Raw genomic sequence first — 22,756 nt, 5'->3', positions numbered from 1 at the left:
TAAGCAGGCTTTAATTCTCTCAGTGTGACCCGTGTTGCTGCTCGGTGGCTCTCTATGGTGCTCCACTGCTTGTTATTAGCATGACGGGAGTCTTAGCATGGGTGCCGTTATTCTGTAAATCAAGGGGTTTAACTCGACCTGAATCTGTCATGTGGTCTATTGTCCTAAACTAAGCCAAATAAAAGACTTTTCCAGTTGTTTCCAGCTGCCGTGTACACTTAACTATTGAGAAAATCGCCTTTAAAGTTGTCCAAATGAAGCTCTTAGCAATGCATATTACTAATTAAAAATTAACTTTTGATATATTTATGGTAGGAAATTTACAAAATATCTTCATGGAACATGATCTTTACTATTCTAATGATTTTTGGCATTTAAAAAAATCGATAATTTTGACCCATACTATGTATTTTTGGCTATTGCTACAAATATACCCCAGCTCCTTTGTGGTCCAGGGTCACATATAACAGCATACAAGCTTCACAGGCAGTTTAAGCTAGCTGGTATTGCAGACTGAATGCTCTCCGCTGGCTAGCGCTCATGAAGTGCAGTTATTGTAGACTGTGTCTAGAGTTTCAGCTCTGCTGGCCTGCTGACAGCTCACATGTGTTTAATAGTGGTCGAATAGAGTGAAAAGAGATAGAGATACTAAAAATAGTATCGTTAGAGTTCGCTCTCATATACATTTACCATGGCTTTAATATGGTACAACTAGCTGTAGTAACATACAGTGTTTTGGCAGAAGATTCATGGTAAATAGTCATGCTAATATTGGGAAAGTAAGGTTATAATTTCACGATAATTTGTAGTAGCCTGCAGTTGCTAAATGTTTAAGTTATACCAAATATTGTTTTTTGAATATTATATTGATTTTACCTGTGGTCACTATGGTCGTACTACAAATATCCTTTTTATGTTTACTGTGCATGAACTATGGTAAATTGGAAATGAGGGATGTATGTACTGTAGCTTGTTAGCATACATAAGCTAACAAGCTAAATATCAAGCTTTAATAAGTTATTGTGCTTGATGAGGGAAGTCTTTGATTATTTTCCAAAACAAAAATGGTATTGCATTGCCATGTTTGTTTGCACGTTTCTTAATACCACGGTATATGAATATGTTAATCATCTTTACCATAGTATTTAAATTATTACTAATGTATATAGTATATAATATAATATACATATAAACATTTGTTTTCCAGATAAAGCATCCTTAAAACATTATGCATTTACTTGTGTAAACTGTTGTTTTTATTGTATATATAAAATAAATAAAAAAATAGGAAATATAAGTAAACTAATCAAAATTACATTTATATAGGTATATATTAGTTATATTTTATCAAAACAAATATATATGCAAAATTTGCTTTTTTTGTACATGAAAGGAAAAATAATCATTGTTTTATTTTTGTGATTTTAATTTTTGTTCCAGATAAAACAAAAACATTCTTAAAAACAATACTTGTGTAAAATGTTATGAAAAAATATTAAATAAGAAAATGCATGTCTGCAGTGGGAATGTTGTTGCCTTCTAAGCATTTTTCATGTGATTGTGTCAGTTGTTTGTTTGTGTGGAGTTCGTGACTGGAGCTCCTGTATTCCTCATCTGTGAACAGATCAAGGAGGAGAAGAAGCCTCCAGCCGCCACCGCCGCTACACAGCCTCCTCCTCCTCTCTCTGCCGTCCCGGGAGGATTCCTCAAACAGCTGGTGAGAGAGACCGAGAAAGAGACGCGCCACAAAGAGCCAGAGCTCAAGGAGGAGAAGATGGTGAGATCTCACTTCACTGGGTGGGATTCTGCTGGAAAAAGTGGGGTATTTAACACTGAAGCGGGTGGTTCCATCTTCCAACCAACTTGATCAAGATGATTTACCAGATGCCAGTCAAAATATTCTTCAGAATAACATTCTTCGTAACTGCTATCTAACTTTAAGAATGTTTTGTATTCCCAAAAACATTACTTAAATGTTCAAAAGACAAAACTTAAGAACAATTTAAATTCCTGAAAAGAATGTTCTTAGAATGTGTGAATTCCTGAAAAGCGGAGTTAAATAACCTAGGTTCAGATAACCTCCAACCTGTCTTAAAGGGGTCATATGATGCGATTTCAATTTTTCCTTTCTCTTTGGAGTGTTACAAGCTCTTGGTGCATAAAGAAGATATGTAAAGTTGCAAAGACTAAAGTCTCAAATCCAAAGAGATATTCTTTATAAAAGTTAAAAGTTAACCACGCCTACCTAAAACGGCTCGTTCTAACACACCCCCACATACCTACGTCACTATGTGGGAAGATTTGCATAACACCGCCCAAATGTTCACGCAAAAAAAGAAGGCGTAAGACGCGTTTCAGAAAGGCGGGGCATAGAGGAGAAACAATAATGTACAGTATGTGGAAAATAATGTGTTTTTTTTACCTTAAACCGCATAAACGCATTTCATTACACCAAATACACCAAATAATGTTCTTTTTAGCAACATCATATGACCCCTTTAAATCCCCAAAGGTAAGATGTTTAATGACTTGTTTAATTATTTTGAATTATTAAGCAACACAACATGACATATACAGAAATACATGAATATAACAAAAAATAGAATGTTCTTAGAAGTATTATTTTAAGAATTGCATTTTTTCAAATTTAGAATTTATCTTATGAATAGTCTACAGTACACTATAAAGATGCTCTAAAGAAAATGTTTGTGAACTGAAGAATGTTTCTATACAAACTTCTTTCTTAAGAAAAGTAAGATGTTCTTAAAATATTAGCAAATTTCAATAATTACACTTAAGCAAATTGTTACGAACTTAGAATATTTTTCATGGATTACACTTAGAAATTCTTAGAATTCATCTTAAGAAATGTCTTAACTTATTAAGAATAAACAATGTCAAAACAATGTTTTGTTAAAAACAAAAACATTTCAAGAATTGCAAGAATTTGAATTGTTAGAATTGATATTAAGAAACGTCTTACCTTTCTCCTTAGGGCAAACAAATATTTAAGAACTTGAGAATTTTTCAAGAATTTCAAGAACATTGTCACAAAATTATCTTAAGAAATGTCTTAACATCTTCCTCAAGAAAAAAATTGTTCTTAAAATATTAGTGAAGTTTTCAAAAATGACACTTATGAGTATTCTTATTAACTTAGAATTTGTCTGTATGTATATATATATATATATATATATATATATATATATATATAACTGTATCTTAATATAATATAATAAAAAATATTAGCGAATTTCAAGAATTATACTAAGGAACATTCTTAAGTTAAAATATTTGCAAAATTTTCAAGACTTACACTTAGGAATTCTTAGAATTGATCTTAAGAAATGTCAACTTCTTTCTTAAGAAAAAAATAAGTTCTTAAAATAGTTGCGAATTTTTCAAAAATTACACTCAGAAACATTCTTACGAACTTAGAATTTATCTTAAGAAATGCCTTGGCTTCTTTATTTAGAAAAAAAAAAGTTGTTCTTAAGAAAATATTTGCAAACTTTTCAATTATTGCAGTTGGGAACATTCTTACGAACCTCTTAGAATCGTAAGAAATGTCTTAACTTCTTTCTTAAGAAGTTTCTTTCAAATAATTGATGCCACTGACTGTTATCATTTATTAACTCACCATTATGAGCTGGCTTTACCAGCATGTGAGGGCTTGTTTTGATATGAAGATGACTTACATCAAGCACCTTGTGTTTTTAATGCCCCTCACAGCCCAGGAAACTCAGCGACAACCTGGTCCAGAACTTCTTACTTCCCGACCAAACTCCACCGATACTGGAAGCGGAGATGGCGCTTCGAGTGGAGCAGCTGGTGAACGGGGAACGTGGCCGCCACACCGCATTGACAGAGAAGAAAACGTCCTCCCCCAGGAGGATAATGTCACCCGACCCAAAAACTCCAAAAACCGGCTCAAAGTCTACCACACCAGAGGTCAGCCTCAGGACAGAGACAGCGAAATCTCCAGCACCACCACTGGAAAAAGAAGTGAAGAAAGAAGAAGTAACGGTGCAACAGGAAGTTAAACCCCTGAAACAGGAAGTGCAAGAGCCTGAGGGTCAGATCACTGTAACCCCCATAAGAGAGAAGCCCAAGGTTCCAGTGGTAGGTAGAACATCACAAATACACTAAACACATCACTGCTATTAGCGTGATGCTTTACATGTGTCTCTAGCACCTTCACCAAAAGTGATTGTTTTCGTCAAATTTTGGAAAATTTCTGACCATAGTCTTCTCTACGCTTTCAAGTTTTTGTAAAGCTAAAAACATTTTGTGATGTTCTTAATGTTGCTTTCTGGGATCTAGGGATCTAATAATTTAAAAATAATTTAACAAATAATAAGTTTATTAATATAACTGACTTATAACTGACACCAACTGAGACTTTCACATAATTGTGACTTTGTATCACGTGACTTAATATTTCACAGTGACTTTATCTCAATTGTCACAAAATTGTGATTTTTTTTTCTTACTTTAAACTTTCTCACCTATTTTATTACTCTGATATGCAAGTCAGCTTAATATTCATAAAATCAAAAGTAGATTTTATTTTGGTTATATTTTATTTTTTAATTTTCTCTCCCAGCAGAAATGGGTTATACTATGAGATTGCTGGTACTCACTTTAATAATATTTTGTATTATTGCTGTAACTTTTTTTTTTTTACATTACTTTTAACTTACTGTTTTCTCTTTCTCTTTCTCTCTGCAGAGGGATGTGTGGTATGAAGCTGGCAAAGTGTGGTATGCTCACAAAGACGGTTATACACTCGGTTAGTCACCTCTTACACCTGTGCTTGAGTGTCCACCTGACATTTAAGAGAACAAAATCTGTTGTTAATGACACATTGTTTGGTATTTTTTGTAGTTGTTGATCTGGTTTATCATTCCTGAATTTTACTAAGTCATGTCTGAACACTAGACCAGCTCTCCTGTGGTGTTGAGTTACAGGTTATTATTAGCGTGTTGTTTTAGAGGATGCTATTTACATGTGGCCTTATTATTATTTTTGGTACTATCCCAGAAGTCACTGTTTTCATACTATGTAAAAGCCACCGCATTGCTTTCAGTGTCAGCTCTTGCTCCCGCGTTTTAACTTCATATTGCTTAAAATATATCTCTTCTGATGCAAGATTCTCTTTGCATGAAAAGATCGGAAAGGGTTCAGAAGCTAATCTTTTTGCTGATCGGATCTATGGTGCCGTTAGCTATTGCGTTGCTTCAGTTTAGTGATGAATGGGTTTAGTGTTCTTATCTTATCAGGCTCATAGCCTCGCTAAATCTACGCGCCGAGGCTGCCATGTTACAAGATTCAAAGATTACTGCATACATCACACAGCACTGCAGTATCTTCATGAACCAAAAGCTGTCAGGCTCTAAAAAGAACAAAAGCACCAATAAAATAGTTCATATGAGTTGTTGCACCAAGTTTGATGTGGCCAAAGCCACTGGTTTTCAGATGTCACAACCTTGTACACAAAACATTGGATTTACATTGAGTTTTACAGTGACCTTTGACCTGCCTGGCCTCTGATTTGTCTCAGCCACTCAGCTAAAGCCGGACGAAGGCACACCGGAGCTCCCTGATGGCAGGGTGAGGGTTCGACTGGACTCTGACGGATCCGTCCATGACGTTTCCCAGTATGAGATTGAAAAGGTGAACTATTCAACGCTATTAACTAGGGGTGTAACGGTACACAAACATGATGGGAAAAAAACATCAAATTACTTCTTTTTCATTTAAATTAAAGGGGTCATATGATGCGATAATTTTTTTTTTAACCTTAAACCGCATAAACACATTTCATTACACCAAATAATGTTATTTTTAGCAACATCATATGACCCCTTTAAACAGTGGTTTACTGAACAAATTACTGCTCTCTTTAAATTCAATTATAGTCACAATTTTCTTAAGGATAAATATCTACCTCAGCTAATGCTTGAAAACTATATAGGAAGCCCTATTACGTGCACATTGATAATACAATTACAATGAACAACAGGTCCCGAACTATTAAATTCAAATGCTATTTTAGATATAATAATAAACACTCAAATAAAAAAAATGTATACGAACATGTAAATTGCACAAGAAGCTGTTTTTACATTAACGTCTAAAGGTCATTGCACACTGAGTCCGAAATTTTCGCACGTTAAAAAATAAATACGACCTCACGTTGTGTCAACGTCGTTTAGGCACTGCCTCCGAAACTTTCGGCCGTCATAAAAATATTGGGATCAGGTTCGATTTTCTGCGTTTTCGCATCCGTAGCAAGCATTTTGATAGGAAAGGATGAAGAATATGAAAAAAAAAACGCATATGAAAATTTCGGACTCGGTGTGCAAGGACCTTAAATATAATTACAAAATGTATGGCAGATTTACTTAAACATCTGTATTAAATAATTAAGGCATCAACTAACGAGCTGTTGAAAATGAATGACTTTCCTGAGGTAAATGTAATGCTATATGACACTTTGTTTACAAGCTGTTTTATTGACGTTTTTCTGCGGTTGAAACACTGAATGAGCGATCACTTAAGACATGATACATTTCAGTTAGTTGTACTGTTTCTTTCAACATACCTTCCGAGGTTCATTCACGTTTATTTCATTTTAAAACTAGAAAGTAAAGAGGAAGGGATGATCGTGTTCACCCGCGCTGTCATTTGAACTGAGGCGCCAATACAGCGATCTCTCATGCCACATCAGAGAGCGTCAAAACGGCATTTATTGTTTGAATTTCATAATAAAATGGACAGAATCTGAAATATGAGACTTTGTTCTTATCAAAAGTAACAATGTCTAAAACTAGGAGTTTCAAATTAAGCTCGGCGCATGCAGTGGTTGGCATGACGCTGTATTTGTTCGGTACACATGGATGTGTGTACAGTCAGTTTACTCGCCTACTTAAGTCATCCTCCTGATGTACGTGACCAGTGTTGACTTTTCTTGGTGGCTGTGTTCAGCTGAACCCACCTGAGCTGGACCTGTGTGAGGACTTGAGTGACCTCGTGAGCGAAAACGAGTCGAGCGTCCTTCACACTCTGACCAGTCGAGCTAAAGGACATCTACCCTTGACTCACGCTGGGCCCAATCTACTGGCTCTGTGGCCTCCGCTGTCCTCGCCAGGCAAGGTAAGAGCAGTGTATTTACAAAACCATCAATGAGACCTGTATGATCACACGTGTAGTTTGACATTAGTTAGAGTAGTTACATATACAGCACATTAGTTGTAAATGTATAGACTAAATTAGTTTGCTTATATAAAAAATTAAATAAATAAAAAAGTACCATAGCATTTCTGTGTGTGTGTTTTTTGTTTTTTTGGTTATAATACCATCAGGTTTTGGACTATTTAGAAATGAATTGAGAATGCCTTAAAATTCAGTTCAGTTGCTGAATTTCTATCAAGGTATTTGTACATTGAGGTATTTGTACCAGTCATTGTCCATAAATTATGAAATATTATAATATTTATATAATATACTGTGCATTGTTAAAATATATAGGTTATATTATATTATGTATTTATTAATATCAGTGGTAGGCTATTGTTATACAGTATATACATTTATTTTCTTTACTTTTTTAATTTATTTAATTAACTTTTATTTAAAAAAAAAAATTTTTAAATAATAAATAAATGCATTTTAAATTCAGTTCAGTTGCTGAATTTTTTTTTATTAAGGCGTGTATGTATGTAACATAAAAAATACTTTATTACTCAGAATGCTGTAATTTCAAGATGAAGACTTTGGTCCCACCACAGAACTTTTTTGTGAGGGTGTGAATTAGCTTTTTGAAATGTGTTTTGCTTCAGGGGCTTCGGAGCAGACGCTGGGAGTCCTGGGAGGCTCCTGGCCCACTGCAGGCTCTGGTGAGGAGGGTGTACGTGTCCATGGTGGGTCAGCGGAGGGACCAGACGCTGGTGGCTTTGGGCCGCAGTGGCACAGGGAAGACCACTTCCTGTCAGTCATTTTCCCAGGAGCTGCTGAAACAAGCGGGAACTGCGGGAGGAAGCCTTAACTGTGAGTGCATCCACTTCTGTGTTTGTAACACAAAGCTATAGAACGACAGAAAACAAAAGCTCTCGAACGTGAATTTGCACACTGGTTGAATTGACTTATTGGAGCCTCTGGTGGTTACAGGCTCCTATCCTGTAATTACAAGAGGGTCTTCCTCTCACAGTGTGACGTGTTTCGCTCCACTGAATCTGTGTGAATCTGCTTCTGCTGATGTTAAGTGATAGGTGAAACGCTATAGCAGCAGTTTAGAGGCTGTTTAGCGGTGTTTGTCCATTGTCACAGGTTGTGAGACATGATTTGTGTGTGTAACTGCAGTAGAGCGGCTCCAGGCAGTGTTTACAGTGCTGCGCTCGTTCGGGTGTGTGAGCTCGTCTCACAGCGAGGCCTCGACTCGATTCGCTATGGTGCTCTCACTGGACTTTAACCACGCCGGACTCGCTGCTGCTGCACATCTGCAGGTGCTCCGATCTGTCCATCTGTTCATCTGTCTGTCTGTCTATCCATCTGCTCGTACATCTATCTATCTATCTATCTATCTATCTATCTCTCTCTCTGTCTGTCTGTCTGTCTGTCTTTTTGTTTGTTTGTTTGTTTGTTTGTTTGTTTGTTAGTTAGGGGTGGGTAATATGATCTAAATCTTATATCACAATATGAGCAATTTTATGTGTCAGTAACGATATATCACGATATATATATTTTTGCTTTAAATAAGGTCTTTTATGATATCAAAATTGTTGATACCCTATAAATGTCATAATTCTTAAAAAAACAAAAAAACTCAAGCTCACTGAAGACAAGTAAACAGTCAACGATTAAAAAAAAAGAGTAAGAAACTAATTGCAATTAATAGGACAAAAAACTACAGTAGAACAAATAAATAAGAAATGCTACATACATTGTATAAAGTAATCAAATGTATAAAGTAATCAAATGTATAAAAACACTGCATTTTCTTCATGTGTAAATTAAATATACTATATATTTCTTCTTATTAAAGTTACAAAAGTGATTTAGTCAAAGAGCAGTGAGAGTTTTTGTCTCTTTTGTTGTTTGATTAACATGAATGACAGACAGCAGGAAGATTAGACTGCTGTCACTTTAAGACCTGCCCGGATTCAATATACTGTTACACGTGTTTTCTTTCTTGGCTGTTTGCTGTCACTTAAGACCTAAATTACTGTGTTTACGCGGATACTTGCAAAAACGGGCATTTTGACACATACAAGTGTGTGTATTTAACCGTTCAAGGCCTATAAAGCAGCACTATGAGCACCGTCTTCATGTGCGCACGCCTTTTTGACAGCACTAAGAAACAGTCTCTCAGGCAGCTCGCAAATACAGCGAAATGAGTCATATTTCGCTGCTGATTGCATTTCAATGGCTTAAAATCACTTGTTTTTAAACCGTAATGCTTAAAAACCCATGCAAACTATACGTTTTCATGTCCACGTAGCACAGCAATGTCACGTGAGATCGATCTATCTATCTATCTATCTATCTGTCTGTCTGTCTGTCTGTCCATCTATCCATTTGTCTGTCTAGTCCATCTATTCTAACTAATGTTTCCTCTCTCTGGTTCAGACTATGCTGCTGGAGAAATGGAGGGTGTGTCAGAGGCCAGAGGGAGAGAGTAACTTCCTGGTTTTCTCCCAGATGCTCGCAGGCCTCAGCACAGACATGAGGTCAGTTGGGTCCCTGGAGCTCTCTGCGGTCACACTCCGTAGCATTTGCTTCTTGTATTGTGAAGCCTCTTTCTGGTTTCCTGGCTTCTGTCCTCACAAGCCTGAGTGCAGCGTTATTAGATGGCAAACACAAAGTTACCCATCATTAAACCCCAGATCATTCACCCTATTGTTAGGGGTTTGTTTTTGGATTCGGTTTCCCCTCAGAGGCACGCACAAGCTCTTTAGCGAACGCCACTTTGGCAGAATGCCTGCTCTTTTCATAGCTTTGCCTTAAAACAAAAGCTCCAGAGAGCTTGGGGGGCAGGATCTTGTCTGATGTCATTTCCTGTTTAAATTTGAGTGTAACTGTTGTGTTCTAATCACAGGACTGAACTGCAGCTGCACCAGTTAAAGGAACACAACTCATTTGGAATTTCATGCCCAACCAAGGTATGAACTGTTTAAAAAAAGCAAAACCAAAAAATATAAGGGGAAAAAAAGTAAATGTTTAGATTAACATGATTAGTGCATCTGCTCTGACATGTTAAGCTTTGGTGCACATGTGGGAAACAAAGATTTATGTCTGGCTTGCAACATTTCCTGATCCTCTTCTCTCCAAATCTACCCACAATTCCATCCAATAAAGAGAAAAAAAAAGTATAAATTCATTTAAATTAAGATTCATTTTAAACTGAATTACAATAAGTAACTCAGTTCCAATTAAATGATCAAATTAAATGTAACTCGATTTAAATTAAATGTAAATTAAATTAAATCGATAAGTTACTTTTAAAGGTGCTATATATAAAAAAGTTATTTTTATTAGTATTATTAAATTTATGTTTTTAGTTCAACTAAAAATTATAATTGTTTACATTACTGCCCAACAATATATTAAAAGTTGGATCTACATCCAATTTTATCCACATACATACAGTATACTAACATAAAGCGATATATACAATATAGCAAATCTCAACTTCTTGATTGTTTATATTTTTGCAAAATGTCAACTATATTATCGGCCAGCTCTAATCTTCTAAATGCGACTTAAGACATTAAGATATTAAAACCTTTAAAAATTTGTATTGTGAAAAGCGCTATACAAATAAACTTGATTTTAATATTTAATAACTAAATGTATCATTTGTTTTTCGTTTTTGGCACTATTATTGATATAATACAACAGAAATGAGACAGACTGGACTTGAACCTGAGCACCAAGGCTCAAAGTGTCTTGCAGATGTGTGTTCTGACGTCAACTTTTCTTTAATATGTTTTAATAAAGCTGGTTTTTCATCCTTCTCTTCAGGTGGATGAAAAGCAGAGAGCTTCAGTGGGTTTTGGGAAGCTACTGGCCGCCATGAACACTTTAGGATTCTCAGTGGATGAGCAGAAGGCCATTTGGCATGTTTTGGCAGGAATCTACCATCTCGGCGTTGCAGGAACATGCAAGGGTAAATCAGGACAAGACTTGCGGCTGTATTTTGTCAAGCGAAAAGTATTAGGTGAGTCTTTACTCTGTTTTTCTGTTCTTGCGCGGCTTCAGTGGGTCGTAAGCAGTTTATGAGTTTTGACAGCGCGCAGATGGCCAGCGCCATCCTGGGTTGTGAGGGAGAGGAGCTCCACACTGCCGTCTTCAAACACCACCTGAGACAGTTACTGCAGAGAGCCACCGGAGGCGTCAGAGAGCGCCGCGCCGCAGAGGAACCAGAGGACGGTCAGAAATACACACTGAACTCTGTTAAACGCACCAGAATCTGAGAAGATCTCAGCTAAAATGTGTAGAGAGGAACTAGAGAGAATGTACTGGACACTTATTATTTGGATATTTACCAAATCAATTAAATATTGTTCTTATGACGTTTTTATTATTCAAACAACTACATATGTGTATGTACAGCCACACACATATACATATACATGTACATATATATAAATACATTAAATATATATATATATACAGTTAGAAACAATTATTTCTGAAAGCCACATATTAAAACCAATTTAGAACCAATAATGTTGCTTCTGTTTTATAATATAAAAACTAATTATATAAATGTATATGTATTATTTAATATGTAGTCATATTTTTCTTTCAAATTCTGGGATACACTACTATTAAAAAAAATTTTCAGGTTTTTTTGTTGTTGTTTTTTGCTGCTTAACATTTTTGTGGAAATGTGATACATTTTTTCAGCATTCCTAAATGAATAGAAAGTTCAAAAGAACAGCATTTATTTTAAATAAATCTCTGTAACATTATAAATGTCTTTACTGTCACTTTTGATCAAATTAATGCATCACTGCTGAATAAAAGTATTCATTTTTTCTTTCTTTTCTTTCCTTTTTTTAATCTCTCTTAGCCCAAACTTCCAAACTTTTAATTGGTAATGTATCACTGTTTCCACAAAAATATGAAGGAACACAACTGTTTTCAACATTGATAATAATAACAAATGTTTCTTGAGCAACAAATCCGTATATTAGAATGAGTTCTGAAGGATCATGTGACACTAATGATGCTGAAAATTCAGCTTTGCATCACAGAAATAAATTACCTTTTAAAATATATTCAAATAGAAAACAGTGATTTTAAATTGTAATAATATTTCACAATATCACTGTTTTTATTGTATTTTGATCAAATAAATACAGCCTTGGTGAGCAGAAGAAACTTCTTTTAAAAACATCTCTAAAAAAATCTTAATAATTCAAAAGTTAGCAAAATCATACATAAGCTCTATTTAATTAAGGATGTCCTCAAAAGGAAAATATGTCAACTGTGTGTGTGTTTCAGGTCCGAGACTGAGTGCCGCTCAGTGTGTGGAAGGGATGGCAGCTGGTCTGTATGAGGAGCTCTTCACCTCTATTGTGTCCCTCATCAACAGGTAAACACACTGTTCAGTGACACTTATATCTCTCTGGAGTGATCTAGCAGTGTTTCCCAGGCTTTCTCTGGTTCTCTCTCCAGAGCGCTGCACTCTCAGCAGCTGACGCTGGCCTCTGTGATCGTGGTGGACACTCCGGGCCTGAGGAACCCCAGGCACAGCGGTGATGACCGGGCCGCCGGCTTCTCTGAGCTCTGTCACAACTACTTACAGGAGAGACTGCTGGAGCATTACTTCAGCCACACATTCACACACACGCTGGAGAGATACACACAGGTACACACACCGTCCCCAACCACTACAGAGATATGTTAGATGTTCTAGTGTTATGTCTCAAAAAATATTACATGTGAATATGAACCTTGCTGATTTCATTTCAATTTAATTGAATTTTGTTTAAAAAGTAATATATTTAAATAATGTATAAAAAAATAATATTTATAATTTCTGTATGTTTTACTGACATGTTGTTATTTGGTCAATAAACTCTCTAAAAATGTTATGACAATCTCAAACAAATATTTGATGTTTGTTGTTGACAATCTCAAACAATTGTTATTATTAATTGAATTGAATTGAATTGAATTGAATTAAAAAAATTAAATAATACGAAGTAGAGTATCATTCCTATATATATTTATAACTTCTATTTCTGTGTGTTAGACTGCCATTTTGCTATTTGTTCAATGAACTCGATGTAAAAAGGCCATATCTGTCATTTTTTATGGCACCACATAATTAAAAAAATTTTTGACAACCTCAAAAAAATTGGTTTTTGTTAGTGACAACTGCGAAGAAACATTGAGTATGAACCTTGCTAATTAATTTAATTTAATTAAATAAATAATATATAAAATGACATTCCTGTCCATACTTACTCCATAACTTTTATTTCTGTATGTTTTACTGCCATTTTTCTATTTAGTCAATAAATTAAATCTAAAAATGCCATACCTGTTATTTTTCATGGCACCAAATATAGATTTTTTGGCAATTTTATTCACAACCTCATACAAATTTTGACTATTAATAGAAAATATTGTATGTGATTAATATAATTAAATTTAACTTTAAATAAGTTTGATTTATTACTTTATTTTAAATATAATATAAAATAATAATGTAATGAATAAATTAATATATAAAATAATAATTAATATAACATTCCTATGCATATTTATATCTCTTTCATTTCTGCATGCTTTACTGTCATTTTGTTGTTTGGTCAACTATATCTAAAAACTTTTTTCTTATGCAACTTTTTTGGCCTCTTTATTTGATACAATAGTGGAGAGATGACAAGAAATGACATTTTTAATTTCAGATCATTATTAAGTTTCTGAGTAATTTTCACAGGAGGGAGTAGCTGTCGATTTCACAGCCCCTGAGACGAGCCCGTCAGAGGTGGTGTGTGCTGTTGACCAGCCTGGAGTGCAGGTATCACTCACCGATCCTCAGCACACTTCTTACACTCGTCAGTCACGCGTGTAGTTTCACAGCGTGCGTCTGTGTGCGTTCTCAGGTTCGAGGACCAGAAGGCGACTCTCGAGGTCTCCTGTGGGTTCTGGATGAAGAGATGGTCACTCCGGGCTCCACCGAGAGCACGGTTCTGGAAAGAGTGTGTCAGTTCTTCAGCGGCACAGGTGCTCCAGCCTGATCCTGATCCTGACCTGCTGCTTTCATGTTTTTTGAGATGTTTTCCTCAGGTTTCATCTTTCTGCTCGCTTGCTCCTCAGTGCGCCAGTGCGAGCAGCCTCTGCAGTGTGAGATCGCTCACCTGATGGGTTCAGATCCAGTCCGCTATGATCTCTCAGGCTGGTTCGGTCAGGTCCAGAACAACCCCTCTGTCCTTAACGCCAGTTCCCTCCTGCAGAACTCCTCAATGTAAGAGAATACAGATGATCACAGACGTTTGCACTGCTGTAGATGACCTCTAGTAGATAATATTCTGAATATTGAACTTTGCCAATTAAATTTTAAATAAATTGTTATTTGGAAAGTTATTAATCGTTTACTATCCATTAGTATTACTAAAATATTCATTATAATATTAAATATAAATATAATATAATATAAAAATTTTCATGAATCTCTCCAATTTTATATAAAGGTGCCAAGAAAAATAGCAGGTATGATATTTATAAATAATTTATAGAACAAATACCAAAAATTGTAGTAAAACATAAGGAAATACATGTAGATGTTATAAATATGTGTGATTTTTTTTTTGTGTGTTGTGTTGTTTTGTTTTGTTTGCACTGTTGAGCTTTTCCTTGATGCACAAGAGCTTTTCCTCAAATAAAATTCTTAATATTGGATCTTGCAAATTAAAATAAAATGTTAAAGTTTTTATTTTATTTTATTCAGTGCTGTATGGTTGACTTCTAAAAGTGCTTGCATACAAGGGCTTTTCCTCAATAAAATTCTGAATATTTAATCTTGCATAATTAAAATAAAATGTTAAAGGTATTTCTGAAAGTTATTGATAATTTGACATTATTCATGAGTATTATTAAAATATTAATTATATTAAAATATTGAATATGTTTGGTTCATGTGAACTAATATATATAATAAAATATATATTAGAAAATAAAAGGTTATATAATACGTTTTATTTCAGAAAATGAAATAAAATAAAATAAATATATTTTATTTTTATTAATATTTTTTTAATTTTATTTTATTGTCTGGTGTTTGGTTCATGTGAATTAGTGTGACAACAGTCCATCCTTAACCACAGAAGTGACATTTATGACATATAATCAGCATTTTTGCATTCTTCCACATCTCATTTAATATAGTATAATGCATTTCTCATAGCTGCTTATCACTGAATAAATTGCTGTTGGAAAGCATCTCACATTCTACGCATCTTTTGCGCTACGTCTACAGCAGACAAACGCAAGTGCTGTGTGTGTTCAGTTTTGGTGATAAATCCAATTCAAAATCACAGTGAAACTGGTGTCTTGTCCTTCTGAACTGTTACCTAGCAACAGGGATAAACATCTGCTGCTAGTGCTCACAATGGTATTCACGCTGATGACGCAAATGTGCCGCAATAAAGACAAGTGTGAATACAGACGGCATCAGTGCGAGGGCTACCATGAGCTTGGTGTCGACAACTTTTAGAAAAAAGTGCTTGTTTGCTTTCCATTTTTGTTCTTTTTTAGTTGTACTAAAAATGCATAGCAAGCGATGAAAAGAATTCATGCTGCTCACTAAACACAGTTCCTCTGTAGAAATGCAGCATACAACATTAATACTGTTGTAGTTTATGTGTACAAACCATGCCAGATTGCTTTCATAACAGCTGTAAACCACAACCAACTTAAAACTAATTCTATTGTTTAATTGTATAATAAATTTTTTTTTTATTAAAATAAAATTATAAAATTAAATAAAATACATATTACCACCTATATTTATAATTAATATATAACTAACTTTTTTTTCGCATTTTAATTTGCAAAGTTCAATATTCAGATGTTTATTTGAGCAAAACCTCTAGTATGAAAGTGTCCTTAGAAACTTAGATTAAATTAAATAACATGACATTGAATTGTATTACATACATTAAATTAAAAAAAATTACCACCCATATTTATAAATTCTACCATTTTGCTTTTTGTTCTGCAAACTATATCTAGAGATGATTTAAAACTAATTTAACTTGAAAGACATTCAATTGTTTAATCGAATTGTTTAAAAAACTTCAATTAAGATGAAAATAAAATTAAAAATATTTACTGTATAACAAGCATTTTGATATTTGTTCTCTAAACTATATCTAGTGATGCCATACCTGGCACCATATACTATTTCTTTGGCACTTTTATTGATTTGTAATAATAGAGAGGTAACAGGAAATCAACATTTTATTAATATTAATGACTTTTACGTTATCAGTACTGTAGTAGGTTGTGTAACATTATAATACGGAATAGACGTTAATTTGAAAAAAAAAAGTCATTGTTTAATTTAATTGTTTTTATAAATGTTTAATTTAATTAATTATTGCCATTTTTCTATGCTTTTAAGCTATGTCTGGAAATACTATATCTGTTTTTTTCATGGCACCACATGCTTTTTTTGCCACTTTTATTGATATAATGGAGAGATGACAGTAACTTCACTTTTTATTAATACTAATGACTTTTATATCATCAGTACTGTAGTTCATGTGTACTAAACATGCCATATGGCTTTCATACCATTTGTAAATCTCACTGGAGTGCACATGAACTTGAAAAAAATGCTTCCTAACCAATTAAAAACAAACCGAATTATGAAGTCAAACGGATGTGGGTTCATACTAACAACTCCCAAATTCTCTTCTCCTTCTCCCTCTTGTTCCTCTTCTCAGTGGAGCGGTGAAGGCCCTGTTCAGTGGGCGGGTGTCCGTGCCGCCTCTGTGCCGGGGTTTGGGAGGCGTGGAGGGCGGCTCACAGCGCTCTCTGGAGAGATGCGGCACGGTGCGGAAGACTCTGAGCGGTGGGATGGCGGCCCTCAGGAGACATTCACAGTGCATCGCCGTCAAACTGCAGGCGGTGAGAAACAAATGAGCCAGCCGTTTCCATCTGCATTTTGTCTGTAAATCCTCTTGACTCTTTCCGTGACTCTCTCTCTCTGAGCAGGATGCTCTGGTGAATCTGATTCGGCGAGCGCGGCCGGTCTTCCTGCAGTGTTTGAGTGTGAAGACAGATGGCTGTGGCTTTGATGTCCCAGCACTGCGTGTACAGCTGCACTCCACACACCTGCTGCCGGCACTGCAGCTGTACCGAACAGGTCACACACACACACACACTCATGCATGTTTGTTTCTTATCATGTATGAGACGCTAATGACTTCTGTTGTACTTCATTAAAGCCAATTAGTTGCAAGTATCTCTATATCTGTTTGTTTGCTGAGAAGTTACTCACCCCCAGGCCTTCCAAGATGCAGATGAGTTTGTTTTTTCGTCAGAACAGATTTGGAGAAATTCAGCAGCTAGCACCCAGAGGATACTCTGCAGTGAATGGGTGCCGTCAGAATCAGAGTCCAAACAGCTGATAAAAACATAACAATAATCCACAAGCAATCCACATTACTCCAGTCCATCAATTAACATCTTGTGAAGAGAAAAGCTGCATGTTTATAAGAAACAAATTCATCATTAAGGCGTGTTTAACTTTAAAACGTCGCTTTTGGCCAAAATACAAGTTCATAAAAAATATCTTCCTCCAGTGAAAAAGTCCATCCACTGTTGTCCTCTCACATCAAAATTCACTGACGTTTTTGTTTAGAACTGTATTGCAACTTGGTTTTCGCTTTTACTAAACAGTGCTTGATCTGTGCATATTTCTCTTCTGATTCAGATGAGACGACTTTTCACTGAAGAAAGCAATATTGTAGGTTATGGAATCCATTATGATTTAAAGTTAAAAACATGTAAATGATGGATTTGATTCTTACAAAAATGAAGCTTTTCTCTTCACAAAATGTTAATCGATGGACTGGAGTGGTGTGGATTATTGAGATGTTTTTATCAGCTGTTTGGACGTTCATTCTGACGGCACCCATTCACTGCAGAGGATCCATTGGTGAGCAAGTGATGTAATGCTACATTTCTCCAAATCTTTTCTGATGAAGAAACAAACCCATTTAGATCTTGGATGGCCTGAGGGTGAGGACATTTTCAGCACATTTTCAGTTTTGGGTGAACTGTTTCTTTAAGATTGGAGATTTTAACCAATTGATTGCTCAGGTTGTGTGCTGCATCTCAAACATACTGAACATATGAAGCAGTTCTCCTCGTAAAAACCAAAATCAGGTCCCATATTGTATTGTTAATTACCAAATGTCGTTTCAAAGACCGCAAGCTCTGTCTCTGTGTCTGTGTGTTGCAGGCTACGCTGATCACATGTCCCTGGGTGATTTCCGCTGTCGTTTTCAGGCCCTCTCTGCTCCCATAATGAAGCGATACGGTTCTGTCTTCATTACCCCAGACGAGAGGAAGGTCTGGACGTCCTGAATCACCAAGGCGCACATGCACCTCATTACCCTCTGTTAAAATGTCATTTATTTTTAATGATGTCAAATGATGACGTTATTTATTTCCCTGTTTATTAACTTGTTTATTGATTAGCCAGTTTTTGCTTGAACAGCCCTGATTGATTCAGGGAGCTGCTGTTCCAAAAGTGGGCCTGAGCTCTGTCTGTTTGTGTTTGCATCCCTTTATATCAGGCTGTGGAGGAATTATTGATTAATCTGGATTTGGACAAGAAAAGCATTGTTTTAGGAGCGAGCAGGGTGAGCCAGTCATCCATCCATCCATCCATCCATCTTATCTATCTATCTATCTATCTATCTACCATCCATCCATCCATCCATCCATCTATCTATCAATAATCAAGATGTACCTATAACATACACAGGTTTTATTTCATCCTTCACTTCTGAAGTTTTCAGGTCATTCTCTCTCTGATGTGTGTGTTTATGAAGGTGTTTATGAAGCGTGGTGTCCTGAGGTCTTTAGATCAGCAGAGAGATCAGTTGTTGAGCGGCTGGCTGGTGCAGCTTCAAGCGTCCTGTCTGGGTCATCTGGGCCGCCAGAAATACCGCCGCATGAAGGTGAGTCTCTTTTGTCCTCTGCTAGAATAGCCCATGTTTATAGATCTGCGGATATGGGCTCAGAGATGACTCTCTGTAGTGATGTTTCTCTTTATAGGGAGGAAAGGGGGGAAATTAAATTCTTGGAAAGGTGTAAAATACGGCTTTTAATGGCCTTTAGTAATAGTGCTACAATCTTGTGTATAGTTGTGTCAGTGTGGGTCTGATTCAGCGTCTAATGTGAGTGCTGATCTGGGATCAGGTTCAGCAGATGGCAGTGAGCTGTATTCAGAGAAATGTGCGAGTCCTCACTGCAGTGGCCCGCTGGAGCTGGTGGAAGCTGCTGTGCAGAGTGCGCCCTCTTCTGGATGTCAACATGGATGACCAGCGGCTCAGATCCAAAGAGGTACTGACACATTCACAAAGGACATGTTCATATTATACATCATATTTAAACCTCTAAATAATCAAACTGTCCAGTAATCATCTGTACAATGATAGTTGTGTAATTAAAGTACATATGTGCAACAAAAATGAAAAATATATTTCTCTATGTGCAATTGTCAAAATTTTACTTAATTTCTTTATTTTTTTTTGTTTTTTTTGTTCTCTATCTATCTATCTATCTATCTATCTATCTGGCTATCTATCTATCTATCTATCTATCTATCTATCTATCACTTGTCTGTCTCTATCTGTCTGTCTGCCTGCCTGCCTGTCTGTCTGTCTGTCTGTCTGTCTGTCTATCTATTCAATTCAATTCAATTCAAAATTGCTTTATTGCTGTATTTAACGTGTGAACATTTGATACCACAGTTTTTAACTTACATAGAAACACACATACATACATATCTATCTATCTATCTGTCTGTCTGTCTGTCTGTCTGTCTGTCTCTGTCTATCTGTCTTTGTCTGCCTGCCTGTCTGTCTGTCTATCACCTGTCTGTCTGTCTGTCTATCTATCTATCTATCTGTCTGTCTGTCTGTCTATTTATCTATCTGTCTGTCTATATCTGTCTGTCTTGTCTAGACTGTGATGTTGTTTATCTGATTCGTTTCACTCCATTATAATTGTATCACATTCTGTTGTTCAGGATGAGATCACTGCTCTGAGGAGACGTCTGGAAAAGTCAGAGAAAGAACGAAATGAGCTGCGTCAGACTGCAGACAACCTGGAGACCAAGGTATATGTTTGTGCCGTGCCCCCTGAGCCACATATGAAATGATACTGTCAGATCAGGAATCTCAAAATCAAATTTCTAGCAGTCGGTGTGGATGGATGGAATCTGGTTATGAATTCTCATCAGTGAAAGCATATTAACACAAACTCGCTTGTGATCCATGAAGTGCTAATCTCTGTCATATGACTGCTGCTGATGAATGAACAGCTCTTCTGCTGAGACATTGAAAGATGATGGTGCGTCTGTGTGTGTGCAGGTTACGGCTGTTGTATCTGAATTAAGTGATGAAAGGTTCAGAGGGGAGGCCATGAGTCAAGCTCTAGACACTGAGCGCACAGAGAGACTGCGCCTCGCCAAAGAGAACAAGGAACTGCAGGTACAGCCCACCCATCATTTGTCCATTTGTGAAATTGCATCACAAACTATCCATGATGTGTGTCCACGTGATGAGTTATAATGGCAACATTCAGAATATCATGCTACTCATATTAGTTCTGCACAGGGCCGGAGTGGGACTCATTTTCAGCCCTGGAGTTTCATGCCTTAGACCGGCCCACTTTAGTTCACGACTGACTATATTAAAATAATGTAATTGTATATAAGTCTACAATAGTGCACTGTTCTCTACAGCCTTGTAATTCATTGTATTTTTCTAGAGCTTTCGTTTTGATGTAAAAATCTTAACTTCAGAAATGGAAAATAAGGTAATTTTTTAAAGGAAATAAGGGGCAGAATAAGGGACGCTCAAAATATTTGTACTGTAATGTATGTCTGCCTGCAGTTAAAAAGATAAGTATAGACAGATAAATATACAGTATAGATATGCCAAACAATACCAGTATGAGTATACTGCATAAAATACTGTATTCCACAATGCAATGAGCTCAACCCAGGATTGTTTTAGTATCATAAAAAAATACTATTACTGTTTTTTTTATTTTTGTTTTTTATTTTATTTAAAACAAATTTTTGAATGTTTATTTTTGATTTTTTTTTTGCATTTTAATTTTTTTTTATTTTTTTTTTTATGTCTATATAGTTTTTATTCATTTTAAAATGTATTTCATTTTTCGTTATTTTAGTACATCATGTTAAACTAAATGAAAAAAAAATATATATATAAAATACACACACATGCATGTATATATTTAAGAAAAATGTTATGTATATATATTAAAAAATATTTTTATATATAATATAAATTATAAAAATATACTACTATTATAAAAAAATGTGAAATGTAATTTACATTTTAAACAGTAATATTCTGCTGTAGATTGTCACATGACCTAATCAGGTTACATGTTTAATTCAGCAAATGGCATCCAGTTAGCATCTTTCATAAGATATTTTGTATTTTTAAATTACTTTTGTGTACAAAGACCTTTTCTTCTGACAGTCTAAATAAATAATGAGTCGAGAAAGAGATGAATCATTAAAAATTGTGGCTGGTTCAAAAATTACTGGTTCATTTGTCACACTAGAAATGTAAGGTCAAGCAGAGGGCAATGCATTGTGGGATAAAGTACTAATAATTTATTGTATAGTGCACATTTCAGCAAATTTAGTACTGTAGGTAATGTATCCCATGCGTATAGAAAATTAGCATATTTTGCACATTATACATACTATATAATGCAGAAAAAGTATGATTAGTATGCTTTTCCAAATATAGCCTGTCATATTGTCCCAAACGCCTCACCGCTGTGTCTCCTGTTGAATTGTGGGCGTCAGGCCCGTGTGTTTATTCTGTACTGTGTCTCAGAGTCGTGTGGAACAGAGTAAAGTGTCTTTGGAGGCCCTTGAGAGGCAGTTAGAGGAAGAAAAACAGAAAGTCAAGAATAAAGAAGCTCTCAGCGGAGTGGCGACAGGTAAGACAGGCTTAAGCGTAGATGCAATCAAACATGCTGGCGAAGAAAGATAATGACTGTTTGCGTGGGTGTGTGTGAATCCTGCATGTGCATGCAGAAAGTGAGCTGCAGCTGCAGCTGGAATGTGCGCAGACAGAGGTGGAGTTCCTGCGCAGGCGTCTGCGGCAGTCGGAGGAAAGACTTGATGGTGAGAAAGAGGCCCGTCAGCTACTGGATACAAAGGTATTAATATTAAGTATTACATTAATTATGACCTTAAAGAGACACCTTATAGTATTAGTCAAGGTTTCTTGCACCAAACACTCAATTTCAGTTTTCATAAATGGTCTTGATTAGTTTTGTTATAGTTAACTTCAACATTTAAAATGTCAGTGATTGAAGTGAAGTTAAAAGAAAATGATACTTGAAAAATGATAAATCAGATGATAATCAGAAATATTGCTTTGGCAACTAACAAAAAAAAATGTAGTTTATGTTGAAGAACTAAAATGACTGAACCTGAAATAAA

General features: G+C 35.6%; 1 protein-coding gene across 1 annotated transcript in view; it reads left to right on the top strand.

The window, feature by feature from the left end:
* Positions 1-22,756, top strand: part of LOC107741678 (unconventional myosin-XVIIIb) — a 62,431-nt gene that overhangs the window by 6,174 nt on the left and 33,501 nt on the right. The window contains exons 4-29 of the mRNA XM_016554453.1: positions 1,625-1,777; positions 3,733-4,122; positions 4,732-4,792; positions 5,564-5,676; positions 6,991-7,158; positions 7,845-8,052; positions 8,365-8,507; positions 9,631-9,731; positions 10,100-10,163; positions 11,026-11,170; positions 11,263-11,433; positions 12,514-12,604; positions 12,688-12,880; positions 13,961-14,041; positions 14,127-14,247; positions 14,341-14,488; positions 16,971-17,154; positions 17,242-17,392; positions 18,494-18,603; positions 18,831-18,896; positions 19,089-19,217; positions 19,459-19,602; positions 20,291-20,380; positions 20,634-20,753; positions 22,143-22,248; positions 22,346-22,470. Of these exons, the coding sequence (XP_016409939.1) occupies positions 1,625-1,777; positions 3,733-4,122; positions 4,732-4,792; positions 5,564-5,676; positions 6,991-7,158; positions 7,845-8,052; positions 8,365-8,507; positions 9,631-9,731; positions 10,100-10,163; positions 11,026-11,170; positions 11,263-11,433; positions 12,514-12,604; positions 12,688-12,880; positions 13,961-14,041; positions 14,127-14,247; positions 14,341-14,488; positions 16,971-17,154; positions 17,242-17,392; positions 18,494-18,603; positions 18,831-18,896; positions 19,089-19,217; positions 19,459-19,602; positions 20,291-20,380; positions 20,634-20,753; positions 22,143-22,248; positions 22,346-22,470 (3,576 nt within the window). The remainder of the gene's footprint in view (positions 1-1,624; positions 1,778-3,732; positions 4,123-4,731; positions 4,793-5,563; positions 5,677-6,990; positions 7,159-7,844; positions 8,053-8,364; positions 8,508-9,630; positions 9,732-10,099; positions 10,164-11,025; positions 11,171-11,262; positions 11,434-12,513; positions 12,605-12,687; positions 12,881-13,960; positions 14,042-14,126; positions 14,248-14,340; positions 14,489-16,970; positions 17,155-17,241; positions 17,393-18,493; positions 18,604-18,830; positions 18,897-19,088; positions 19,218-19,458; positions 19,603-20,290; positions 20,381-20,633; positions 20,754-22,142; positions 22,249-22,345; positions 22,471-22,756) is intronic.

This window comes from Sinocyclocheilus rhinocerous, unplaced genomic scaffold (genome assembly GCF_001515625.1).
Source record: "Sinocyclocheilus rhinocerous isolate Xijiao unplaced genomic scaffold, SAMN03320098_v1.1 scaffold886, whole genome shotgun sequence".
Classification (NCBI taxonomy): Eukaryota; Metazoa; Chordata; class Actinopteri; order Cypriniformes; family Cyprinidae; genus Sinocyclocheilus; species Sinocyclocheilus rhinocerous.
Note: the sequence above shows the minus strand (reverse complement) of the source record. Positions and strands in the feature narration are given on the sequence as shown.